The sequence below is a fragment of the Bison bison genome, unplaced genomic scaffold, assembly GCF_000754665.1.
Source record: "Bison bison bison isolate TAMUID 2011002044 unplaced genomic scaffold, Bison_UMD1.0 scf7180017864492, whole genome shotgun sequence".
In the NCBI taxonomy this organism is placed as follows: Eukaryota; Metazoa; Chordata; class Mammalia; order Artiodactyla; family Bovidae; genus Bison; species Bison bison.
Genome location: NW_011495051.1, coordinates 5335120 through 5348057, shown reverse-complemented (window position 1 = coordinate 5348057; position 12938 = coordinate 5335120). Strand labels below are relative to the sequence as shown.

General features: G+C 49.0%; 1 protein-coding gene across 1 annotated transcript in view; it reads right to left on the bottom strand.

Moving 5' to 3' along the window:
* Positions 1 to 12938, bottom strand: part of VAV1 (vav 1 guanine nucleotide exchange factor) — a 63604-nt gene that overhangs the window by 25130 nt on the left and 25536 nt on the right. The window contains 18 exon segments of the mRNA XM_010828243.1: positions 7 to 52; positions 390 to 412; positions 507 to 604; positions 853 to 954; positions 1786 to 1895; positions 2703 to 2835; positions 3463 to 3548; positions 3648 to 3734; positions 4012 to 4080; positions 4306 to 4401; positions 5114 to 5213; positions 6124 to 6227; positions 6412 to 6480; positions 8130 to 8225; positions 8317 to 8425; positions 8594 to 8659; positions 8778 to 8836; positions 9339 to 9455. Of these exon segments, the coding sequence (XP_010826545.1) occupies positions 7 to 52; positions 390 to 412; positions 507 to 604; positions 853 to 954; positions 1786 to 1895; positions 2703 to 2835; positions 3463 to 3548; positions 3648 to 3734; positions 4012 to 4080; positions 4306 to 4401; positions 5114 to 5213; positions 6124 to 6227; positions 6412 to 6480; positions 8130 to 8225; positions 8317 to 8425; positions 8594 to 8659; positions 8778 to 8836; positions 9339 to 9455 (1570 nt within the window).

Sequence of the window (12938 nt, the reverse complement as noted above, 5' to 3'; positions counted from 1 at the left end):
ACTCACCTAGCTCATTCCTCTTTTTGTCTTGAGCCCGCCGATGTGGCTTATCCTGAAGGGAGAGACAAAAGAGCAAGCATGACTATCTGTACCCCGTCTGGGGGCTCCTCAACCCTTATTTGCCTGCAGATGTGCCTGCTCAGTCACTCAGTTGTGTCAGACTCTTTGCAGCCCCAGGACTGTAGCCTGCCAGGCTCCTCTGTCCATGGGATTTCCCAGGCAAGAATAGTGGAGTGGGTTGCCATTTCCTCCTCCAGGGGATCTTCTAGACCCAGGGATCAACTGGGCATCCAGCCAAGAGCCACACCCACTGATAGAATCTCCCAGGTCCTTCCTTCCCAACTCCTGCCCCAATTTCCATGCACAGAAAGGAACATGGGGGGTCTCACCTTCTTCATAGTTCCTGAATAATCTATGAGAGGGTAAATATACAGATATACTGGTTAGAATGGCGTTGGGGGGAACCCTCATGCAGAAACCCACCTCCCACCTCAGTCCCCTAGTACCTTGTCCATGTCGACCACACGGAGGGACCCTCCCAAGACACTCCTTGTGTGCAGGTGCTCGGCACCGTTGACAGCGGTACCCCTGATAGAAAGTGCCTCTGAGATGCAGGAGAAGATAAAGGAAGGAGTCAGTGATGCTGAACAAACACAGCCAATCATTTTGCCAACAACATAAAGGGCCCCTTTGGGTTTTTTTAGAGCAGAAGAGAGACAGAGAAGCTGAAGATCAAAGGAGAGCCTCCCCCCTCCCAACTCAGGGGCATGATGGCCAGGGGAGCCCCCCCCCACCCCACAGAGGAAGGGACAACCCACCCCAGCAACCAGGTCCATCCTCCCAGATTCCCACCTCAGCAGCATCTGGCAAGCCTTGCAGGATGTGGTCTCCTCAAAGGAAAACATCTGAAAGTCATGACCATTGGCAGTGGCGTTCTCGGGGTAGATGTTGGAGCTGGCGAGGGAAGAGAATTCCATGCAATGGAGCAGGATTCAGCCATTAAAGGCAATGACGTACCAGTACACGCTGCAGCCTACTGTTCCATTGCATGGATATGCCCTATTGCGTTTCTCCATGCGCCCACTGATGGACCGTTGGATTGTGACCATTTTGCTAGTGAATAGTGCTTCAGTGAACATAGGTGGGGACAGAAAGTGGGTGAGTGGGTGCCAGGGGCTGGGAGTAGGGAAAACAGGAAGGGATCACTGCTTAAGTGCAGGGTCTCATCTGGGGGTTTGAAGATATTCTGGAACTAGATAGAGGTGATGGTTGCACAGTGTGAATTTACCAAATACCACTGAATTGTGCACTTTTTTAAAAGATTTTTTTAATGTGGACCATTTTAAAAGTCTTTATTGAATGTGTTACAATATTGCTTCTATTTCTTATGTTTTGGTTTTTTGGCCACAAGGCATGTAGGATCTTAGTTCCCTGACCAGGGATTGAATTCATACCCCCCTGCACTGGAAGGGGGAGTTTCAACCATTGAACTGCCAGGGAAGTCCCAGAATTGTGCACTTCAAAATGGCTAAGTTTTTGTTATGTGAATGTCATCTCAAGAAAGAGAAGGAGGTGGAAGACAAGGAGGAAGGATTTCGAGGCTGGTGATGGAAAATCGTGAACACTTGGCATTCTGGGGATGCAGACTGTCTTGAAAGCCTGTTCCTCCCACTTCCCAGAGGAAGAAACTGAGGTTCTGAGTGACCCCATGGCAAGGTGAGACTAAAGCCCAAAACTGCCTAAAGTCCTCTGAGGATGGAAAGATGGAGGAAGAGGGGGTCTCACATGGCCATCTCGAACTGCTCCATCCACTTCTTCTTTAGTTCTCGTGTCTTGAAGAACAGCTCATAGCCCTGGGCACCTTGGTCCTCAATCAGGAGGAACATGTGAGTCCACTGTGGAGAAGCAGGGTTTAAAATGAAGGCACCCACCCTGCAGAGGGTGGGACCACATGCCCATTGACCCTACTGCTCTGGGGAGGAAGGGGTCAAGCCAACTACAGCCTGTCTGCCCCCAGGAGAGCCGTGTAAAGGGCTTCCCAGGAGAAGCAAATACACATCCACAAATCTAGATTCATACACATGCATACTTATACCTATGGCTGATTCACACTGATGTATGACAGAAACCAGCACAATATTGTAAAGCAATTATCCTCCAATTAAAAACAAATTTAAATAAAAAATTTTTTAAATTACAAAACAAAATCACACTTGGGACTTCTGTGGCTGTCCGGTGGTTAAGACTCTGCACTTCCACTGCAGGGGGGCATGAGTCAGATCCTTGATGGGGGAACTAAGATCCCACAGGCCACGTGGCCAAAATAAATAAATTAAATTTTAAAAATTAATTTATTTCTCTTAATTGGAGACTAATTACTTTACAACATTGTAGTGATTTTTGCCATACACTGACATGAATCAGCCAAGGGTGTACGTGTGTCCCCCATCCTGAACCTCCCTCCCACCTCCCTCCCCATCCCATCCCTCAAAGTTGTCCCAGGGTCCCGGCTTTGAGTGCCCTGTTTCATGCATCGAACTTGGACTGGTGATCTATTTCACATATGATAATATACATGTTTCAGTGCTAAATCACACACACACACACACACACACAGGCATTCCAAGGGCCAAGTAGAGAGCTCAAGTGGCATTGAGGGTCCCCAGCATTGGGGTCTCCCAGTTACCACCTCTGAGCCTTACCTTCTTGTTGTCCCTCTCTCCGGAGGAGTCATCTCGAACCTGGAAGCTGTGCAGGTTCACAAAGTCCTTGAGGTCGTAGGTGTCCCCTCGGCGCTTACAGATGAGCAGAGCTTTGTCAAGCAGGAAGGCATACCTGGAAGCAATCAAGTGTCCCTGTCTGGCTCCTCCCTAAGTTCCCACAAGCTCTCCACCTGATCCCCTCCCACTTTCCGGGCCCACTCTGCTGTCAATCTAGGATTCTGGCTCTTCTTCTCCACAGTGGCCAACTTGGCCACGCCTACCTGTCTATTTTGACTTCACCCATTTGATTCTTGCTGTTCCTGCCACCTGTCCATCTTGGCTCCACCCACACAACCATGCTGGCTCTGCTTGTCCTCTCAGTCTAGGCTCCACCCACTGGTACATACGGCCCCACCTACCTCAGATGGTAAAGAATCTGCCTGCAATGAGGGAAAGCCAGGTTCGATCCCTAGGTTGGGAAGATCCCCTAGAGAAGGGAATGGCAACCCACTCCAGTACTCTTGCCTGGAGATTCCCATGAAGAGAGGAGCCTGGCGGGCTACAGTCTATGGGATCGCAAAGAGTCGGAGACACCTGGGCAACAAACTTTTTTTTTCAAAACCTGTCTATCTAGAAATAGCACCAAGCCCTTGCCCAGATTCCATCCTAGAACTGTGTTGGCTCCACCCACCTGCCTAACCAGTAGCCTGGCCCCGCCCCTGTCCAGGCTCCGCCCCGGATCCGTATTGGCTCCGCCCACCTGTCCATCTTGGAGCGCCTCTCCACCGAAGTTATCTTCAGCTCACCATCGATCTTGGGTCGGCCGTAGTGGGCTAGAGACTGGTCCTACACAGCAGACAAGACGTCTGGCAAGGGGCCCCCAGGAGGAGATGACACCCCCTCTCCACGTGGCCACATCCCGGTCCTCCCCGCCCACCCCCTCACCAGGTTCTCGATGGACAGCTGGAAGTTGGTAATCTGCCGCAGCGTCTCATTGTCCCGCTTGACCTCGTTTACGCACTGTGCCAGGTCCTGGGGGTGGGGCAAGGGTGAGCCTGGGTGCCCCTCTCCCCCAGTCCTATCCCCCACCTGGCAGGGGACAGAGGGTCAACCTCCAGCAGGGGGCAGCAGGAGAATGTCACTGTCCCCAAGGGGGATGCTGGGAATGAGTCATTCGAGGTACAGGAGGTCTCGAGAGGGCGGTGGAGGGAGGGGGCGGCCGTGGGTGTGGCGGTGCCTGGGTGGTACTCCCTGACTTAAACCCATGGGTGTCTGGGTGGCACTGCCATCCCTCTGTGTGACCACTCACCCTCATGGCATCTAGGGCCAGCCGCAAGTTGTCCTTCTCCGTTGCATCCTGTGTGTGTTTCACCAGCTCCTGTGTGACCCACAGAGATGCATATTGCCTGGGCCTGCCCCCTCCTCCTGGGGGGCCTTCCAAACAAGCCTGGCCCACCAGCTCCTTCTTCCTCCTTCTGCTGTCCCTAGAGGCTGGGGCACAGCCCCAGTGATCCCCTCCTAGAAAGGGAAGCCCAGCCCCCAGGAGCCCTTGCAGGGAGATCTGTGTGCCCCTAGAAGCCCATGCCTTCCCCGCTTTGTGCACCTGGAGCAGGAGGTGATATTTGAGCACTCGCTGCATGGGCACCATCAACAGGTCCCTTAAGGTGAACCTCCCGTTGTTGGCGCGCTGACTACATTCCTAGGGGGTTGGAGAAAGGGGTGAGTGAGAAGAGGTGGAAGCAGGTGGGGATTGTTCTAGACCCTGAAGCCTCTTCTCCCCGCTCCCCAAGGAAATAAAGAACACCATGGGGTGCGGGTGACCAGCTGGAGGCTGCCTGGGGTAGATGTCCAGGATTCCTCAGCTGATGGGGGCTCCAGAGAGGGAGGTAGACAGGCCTGGAGGGTCCCCATGATGGAGACCAAAGAAATTGAATGGACAGCAGACACTGGCCATCCCTCATCATCCCTACTCTGTCTATGCTTCCACTAGACAAACGGATCCAGGTTGGGATTCAGTCCAGGATCCGTGCTCCCTCCAGGATCAGGGCTTGGCTGGGGTCGGGGCTCTGTGTGAAGTTGGAACTCAGCCCAGAACTGGGGTTTGGCCCAGACTTGGTGCACAGCCAGGGTTGGGCCTCTGGCTGGGGTTCAGTGTGCCCTCGGAGTTCAGGTCAGTGTCAGAACCTCAGGCTGGTACCAGGGCTCCATCCAGAGTACAGGGTTCAGCTGGGGTCAGTTTCTCCCACTTAGCTGATCAGTACCTCCCTCCACAAACCTTCAGCGGACAGACCCCTGACTGGGCTGCAGCAGGAAGGGATGCTCTTTCCAGCTCAGTCTCCCCACTACTGCCCCCCAGAGAGTGGAAAGGAGTGAGAGAACTTCCCCCCGCAAAGATGAAGCCCATCCCCTACTTCCAGCTTCATTTGTACATCCTCCCGGGCTGTGGCCACGCGGTCCAGGTGCTTGCTGGCAGACTCCACCTGGCTACAGTAGCGGCCATAGATGAGGAACCTGCAGGAAGAGGGCAGGCGGCCGGGGAATGACACTGGCACCAAGGTCTGGCAGATCTGGGTGTCAATCCCGGCCCTGCCTCTTCCCAGCTGGATGGTGCTGAGCCTCAGTCTCCCTGTCTGTAAAATGGGCATAACAATAGCACCTCCGACATATGGATTATTGTAGCATTAAATGAGATAATGCACAAGAAGCTCTAAGTGGAGCACCTGGCATATCATCTCTGCTTAATGTTCATTTATTTAATAAGAATTTATTGAACACATACTGTGTGCCAAGTTCCACATTAAGCTCTGTAGAATTCCCTGGTAGCCCAGGTGGTAAAGAATCCGCCTGCAGTGCAGGAGACCCCTGTTCGATTCCTGGGTTGGAAATATCCTCTGGAGAAGGGATAGGCTACCCACTCCAGTATTCTTGGGCTTCCCTTGTGGCCCAGGTGGTAAAGAATCCACCTGCAGTGCAGGAGACCCCTGTTCGATTCCTGGGTTGGAAATATCCTCTGGAGAAGGGAATGGCTACACACTCCAGTATTCTGGCCTGGAGAATTCCATGGACTATATAGTCCATGGGGTCACAAAGAGTCAGACATGACTGAGAGACTTAAAAAAAAAAAAAAGGCATCAATTTATTCGATCCTCACCACAACCCCAAAGAGGTACATTCTTTGGATCACACTGATTTTAGAGATGCAGAAGTAGAAGCACAGAGAGGTTAAGTGACTTTCTAGTGCCATACAGCTCACAAGAGGAAGAGCTGGGAATTTAACCAGAGATGAGCAGCACTGTGCCCACAAGCAAGGAAAGAAAAGCCTTCTCTGCTTGGTGGTCTATGAGGGCAATGTCTCCCGAATGCCCAGCCTGGGCAGGGCAGGGTGGCCTCCAGAGGTCTGGGCTGGATGCCTGGGTCTCACCTCTCCTTGTATTTGATGAAGACCTGGTAGAGGGTGGATGCACCAGGGTTGGCCAGGGCTTCCTTCATCTCCTTTAGGAAATGGGTGTGTACACGAAGCAGGTCCTACTTGGAGGGAAGGGGTGAGGCTTGGGGTGGGAGCCTGGAGCTGGGGATGCTGGGTGGGAGAAGGATCATCCGCCCACCCTACGAGGTTCATCTCCCAACCCCCACATCCCAGGGACAGGTGAAGCCAGCAAACCATCCCCTCTGTACAGAAGCCCGGGAAGGCAGTAATCAGTCAGCTCACCTCAATGTTGATGAAGATAATCTCGACGTCTTGGGGTTTAAGGAACCGCTGCAAGGGCTTCATAAAATGCTGTGGGGGAGTGGGGAGAGAAGGATGGAGAAGGGGAAGACTCCTCCTTCCAGGCAAGCCCCAGAGACACAGAGAGGAGGAGACAGAGATGGAAAGGGAGACTGGGAGAGAGAGAGAGATGTGTAGAGAGAAAGAGACAGAGGCAAGGAAACAGAAAATGAGAGAAAAGAGTAATGGAGAAAGTCCACACAAAAAACCTGTACAGGACTGTTCCATGCAGAATTTATTATCATAAATTCCCAAAGCAGAAACAACCCATATGTCTATCGACAGATGAATAAATAACAAAATGTGGTCCATCCAGAAAAAGGAGTGAAGCAATGACACGCACTTCAGTGTGGATGAGCCTTGAAACACGAGATTCAGCGAGAGGAGCCAGGCACAGGAGGCCACACGGTGAATGAGTTCATTTAGATGAAATGTCCAGAATAAGTACGCCACAGAGACAGAAAGTAGGTTAGTGGGTGCCAGGGAGGGGCTGGGGGGAAATCAGAGTTTAAGGGGTGATGGCTAAGGGGTATGGGGTTTCTTTGAGGGATGATAAAAATGTTCTAAAATTGGGAATTTCCTGGTTGTCCAGTGGTTAGGAGAGCCTGGGTTCAATTCCTGGCCCAGGAACGAAAATCTCACAAGCTGCAAGGCCAAAACAACAGGAAAAAAAGAAAATGTTCTAAAATTAAACCGTGGTGGGTCGGGAAGATCCCTTGGAGAAGGAAATGGTAACCCACTCCAGTATTCTTGCCTGGAAAATCCCATGGACGGAGAAGCCTGGTAGAAGCCTGGTAGGCTACAGTCCACGGGGTCACAAAGAGTCAGACACGACTGAGCGACTTCACCTTCACCTTCACCTTCACACAACTTTGTGGGGTTCCCAGGTGGCGCTAGTAGCAAAGAACCTGCCTGCCAACGCAGGAGACACAGGTTCAATCCCCGGGTCAGGTAGACCCCCTGGAGGAGGGCCTGGCAACCCACTCCAGTATTCTTGCCTGGAGAATCCTATGGACAGAGGAGCCTGGTGGGCTACAGTCCATGGGGTCACAAAGAGCTGGACATGACTGAGCACACATACAATACTGTAAATCAACTACACTCCAATACATTTTTTTGAAAATAAACAGTGATGATGGTGGCAAACCCTTGTGAATATACCAGAAAATATTAAATTGTAGATGTTCAATGGCTGAATTGTATGGCATTTTGATTAAATCTCAATAAAATGGTTAAAAAAGAGATGGCCAGGGACTTCCCTGGTGGTCCAGTGCTTAAGACTCCATGCTTCCACTGCAGGGGGCATGGGTTAGATCCCTGGTCCAGGGAACTGAGATCTCACATGCCACATAGTGCAGCAAAAAAAAAAAAAAAAAAGCGAGAGATGGCCAAAGGAAAAAGAGGAAGTAGAAAGTGAGAGTAATAGAGATAAATGGACAAATGAAGATACAGGAAAAGAGGGCGACAGGGATAAAGAGACACAGAAGGAGACAAATTCAAACAGAGGGAGAAGTAGGGAGCAACGCCGAGGGGACCAGAGACTATGAGAGATGAAGAAATATGGAGCAGTGAGGATGGGAAACATCCCCAAGCCCGTGTGGGCTGGATGATGCCTCTCCGCTCCGCGCATGCGTCTGGCAAGGACCAGGTCGGAGCATCACCTGTTGGATGGAGCCCAGCGTGTCCGTATACTTCTCCTCCGTCTGCTGGATCTCCCGCAGACAGCAGCACCGCTTGTCATACTCTGTCATCTTGGGCTGAGAGTGGGGAGGAGAGGCTGATGTTGGGGTGTCCGGGGATACGCCCCACCCATGAGCCTGCCCAACCCGGTCCTGCGCCCCCACACACCGGCATGGGCACCGGCTCCGAGCGCATGAGGTCCTCGTAGACCTCGTCGCCCTCTGCCTCCTCGTTCTCCACGCAGTCGTACAGGTCCTCATCCTCCTCCACCGTGTCGCTGCAGGACGCGGAGTCAGGCGGAGCCAGAGAAGCCTCCAGACCAGCCCCCAGACCAGGGACCCTCCGACACCCCAGGGAGAGGCCAGTCCCCTCAGACCCCCACCCCCCATGGCGGGGCCTTGTCTCCTCAGACCACCAGGGCAGGATCATGGTCTCAGACACTCACTCGATCTGGTCGGACAGGCCACTGTAGATGTCTTCATCACCCACACTCTCCTCAGTGGGGAAGGGCCTGGGGGAACCAAGATGGTATGAGCAGAGACCCAGGGGGGCCAGGTGGGCAGGGGGCTTCAAGGAGGAGGAATAGGGCCTAACGGGGTCCAGAGCTGTCAGCTCACGTAGTTACTCACATGATCCCCTTGTTCTGGGCAATCGGGGTCCAGGACAGAGCGGACAGGGTGTAGATGACCTGTGACGGGGGCCAAGGCTGCTCAGCAAGCCCCTTGCCCACCCACATGCCAGAACACAGCCTCCAAGCACTTGACCTTGAGGTTAGACTTCATGTCCCTGGGAGCCCAATTCAGAATTTTCCCACCTTCCTATGTCCCCACGTCAGCATGTCCACATTCCCTTAACTGAGCACCCACCACTTGAACCCTTTGTTCTAGTCAATCGCCATAACCACTCAGACAGAATGGGGTGATCTTATTCCCAAGTTACAATGGACCTAGGGCTCAGAGAAGCACGGCCACAAATCTGAGGTCACACAGCAAGTGATGGGACAGGGACTCAAACTGGGTTCCACGTGTTCCAAGCAAGGCTGTTTGCACCTGCTGTATGACTTGTTCTAGCCCAGCAGTCCTTCCCTGACAACGCTTGGTTTGTCCAGTGTAGACATTCATGGAAATGAATTGAAATCCAGTCTTTGGGCTCTAGGTGTCCATCTCACAGGCAGCTCAGTCCCATCTTACCTTGCCAAAATCCTGCACGTCGAAGAGGTCGAAGGCCTCAAAGAGTTCACTCCGCTTGAGGCCAAACTTCTCGTAGCAGGTAGACAGAAAGGTGCGGATATTCTTAAGGCAGAGGAACTGTGGAAAGAGAGACGAGGTTGGAGGAAACAAAATGGGACAGGGGAGAAGTTGACTCCTGGCCATTGGGCTTGAGGTCTGGCACAGAAGAGGGAAAAGAAGGCACAGCCCCCTCTCAGGAAAGATCAAGCTGTACCGGAAGCCACATCTACCCCTGCATTTTTTCTTGCTGAAGTACAACTCATAAGATACAAAGTTAACCATTAACAGATAACAATCTGGTGTGTATAAACAATGGAATGTTACTCAGCCATTGAAAAGGAATTACATTTTGATTTATGCTGCATCACAGATAAATCTTGAAAACATTATGCTAAGTGAAATATGCCAAACACAGAAAGATGAAAGGTGTATGATACCACCTATATAAGGTCCCTAGAAAAGGCACATCCATAGAGACAGAAATTAGGATGGGGGGCATGCCAGAGGCTGGGGGAGGGGATGGGGAGTCTGTGTTTAATGGGCACAGAGTTTCTGTTGGGGATGATGAAAAAGTTTTGGATATAGTGGTGATGGTGACACAACGTAATGAATGTATTAAATGCCACTGAATTGTATAGTTACAAGTGGTTAAAATGGCAAGTATTATTGTTTTATTTTATATATATGTTATTTGTATATTTTCATATAAAATTTTATTTATATTTATAAAATATACTTATTTTATTTATATATAATGATAAATATGCATAGTTTACCACAAGAAAAAATTTAACCATTAACCACTTTATTCATTTTTTAATTAATTTTTATTGGGGTATAGTTGATTTACAATGTTGTGTTAGTTTCTGCTCTCCAACAAAGTTTTTCAGTTATACATATACATATATCCACTCTTTTTAAGATTCTTTTCCTGTGTAGGTCATTACAGAGTCTTTTTTTTAGAGCAATGTAAAAATATTTTTATTTTCAAAAATAGTAGATGCAAGCATTTAAGGTTGTCTAATACTATTGTTGGAGAAGGCAATGGCACCCCACTCAAATACTCTTGCCTGGAAAATCCCATGGATGGAGGAGCCTGGTAGGCTGCAGTCCATGGGGTCGCTGAGGGTTGGACATGACTTGAGCGACTTCACTTTCACTTTTCACTTTCCTGCATTAGAGAAGGAAATGGCAACCCACTCCAGTGTTCTTGCCTGGAGAATCCCAGGGACGGGGGAGCCTGGTGGACTGCCGTCTATGGGGTCGCACAGAGTTGGACACGACTGAAGCGACTCAGCAGCAGCAGCAATAACCTATAACGGACTTCCCTGGTGGTTCAGTGGTAAAGAATCTGCCTGCAATGCAGGAGACACAGGTTCAATCCCTGGGTCGGGAAGATCCCCTGGAGAAGAACATGGCAACAAGCGCCAGCATTCTTGCCTGGGAAAATCCATGGATAGAGGAGCCTGGGGGGCTACAGTCCATGGGGTCACAAAAGAGTCGGACATGACTTAACAACTAAACGACAACTCTGTGATTCTACAATATTTGTATTTGGGGATGCCTACTTTATGTGGTTGGGTACTCAGACTTGTTCCATTCTCTTGATAACCCTGTGGAGTTTTAATGCCCATTTTACCTAAAAGGAAGCAGGCTCAAAGAGGGAAGGAAAGTTGCCCAAGATTATTAACTGCAAGAGTGACTCTGTGGCTGGGAATTCCCTGGTGGTCTAGTGGTTAAGACTCTGCGCTTCCAGTGCAGAGGACACAGGTTTGATCCCCCGTCGGAGAATGTGTGGCCCAAAAAAAAAAAAAATAAATTCTATGCACAGGGAACTCTGCTCAATATTATGTAACAACCTAAATGGGACAAGAATTTGAAAAAGAACAGATACATGTATATGTATCACTGAATCACCCGACTGTAAACCTGAAACTAACACAACTTGTTAATCAACTATACTCCAATATAAAATAAGAAGTTAAAAAAGGAAAAAGAGTAAGCATGTGGCACAGAAAACACGCTTCTGGTTATCAAAGGGGAAAGGCCGAGAGGGTGACAAATTAGGAGATGGGGATTTACACACTATTGACTATAAAATAAACAACAGGGACCTACTGTATAGCACAGGTAACTATACTCAATACTCTTGAAATAACTTACAGTGGAAAAGAATCTGAAAAAGACTATATGGCAACCCACTCCAGTATTCCTCCCTGGAGAATCCCCATGGAGAGAGGAGCCTGGCAGGCTACAGTCCATGGGTTCCCAAAGAGTCAGACACAACTGAGCAACTAAGCACAGCACACACACATATATAACTGTATCATATGTGCTATGCACTTGAAGCTAACAACACCGTAAAATTCTTGCCTGGCGAATCCCCGTGGACAGAGAAGCCTGCTGGGCTACAGTCCATAGCATCACAAAGATATGGATATGACTTAAGTGACTTAGCACGCGCAAATCAATTATACCTCATTTTTTAAAAATCCAAATAAAAACAAACAAACAAAAGTAAGACCATGGAAGAGCTGAAATTTAATTCCCAGATGGTGTGAATCTGGAGTCGATTTTCTTGACTATAACTTCATTGCTTTGCATGCAGTGGAAGTCACCATGAGCACCTGCCACCTGTTCCATTCTCAGCACTTTCTCTATATTGTTTTAAATTTATGTATCTTCAAATATGTATATATATATAAGGTAAGCAACAGGACGGTTTGATGTACTTATTCATAGTGAAAGCATTATTACAGTCAAGCTGATTAACACTTCTTATAGTCACCATGAATAACACTATAATAATACAATATTATAATATTATAATATAATATTATATAATAATATAATATAATAATATAATAACACTATGAATAACACACTTCTCATAGTCACGTGTGTAATGAATGCACTTGAAATCTACTCTCAGAGCGTAATTATGGTGTTCAGTACAGTGTTACCAAGTACAGTCATACAGTACCCTAGAGCTCCAGACTGACTCATACTATGTAACTTCAACTTAATACCCTTTAACCAATATCTGCACATTAATTTCCCCACCCCTACCCCCAGATCTTTGTACCTATGGTTCTACTCTGCTTCTGTTAAGTTTTACTCTCTCTGTGTAGAGGTCAGCTCATCAAAATGAATTTAAAAATTAAACAGGAATGCTTCTACTGTGTGTGTCCCCATTAATCATAATGTTCGCTGTTGGTTCCTAACAGAAATTCTGTTCTTCTTTGTCTTTTTTTTTTAATTGAAGTATTAGTTGATTTACACTGTTGTCTTAGCCTCAGGTGTACAACAAAGTGATTCAGATATAGATAGATAATTCTTTTTCAGATTATTTCCATTGTAAATTTTTGCAAGGTCTTCCCTGGTGGTCCAGTGGTGATGAATCTGCCTGCCTATGTAGTCAACACGGGTTCAATCCCTGATCAGGGAAGATCACACATGCTGTGGAGCGACAAAGCCCCTGCACCAAACTGTTGAGCCCACATGCTGTACCTGCTGGAGCCCATGAGCACAGACCCTGTGCTCTGTAACAAGAGAAGCGCT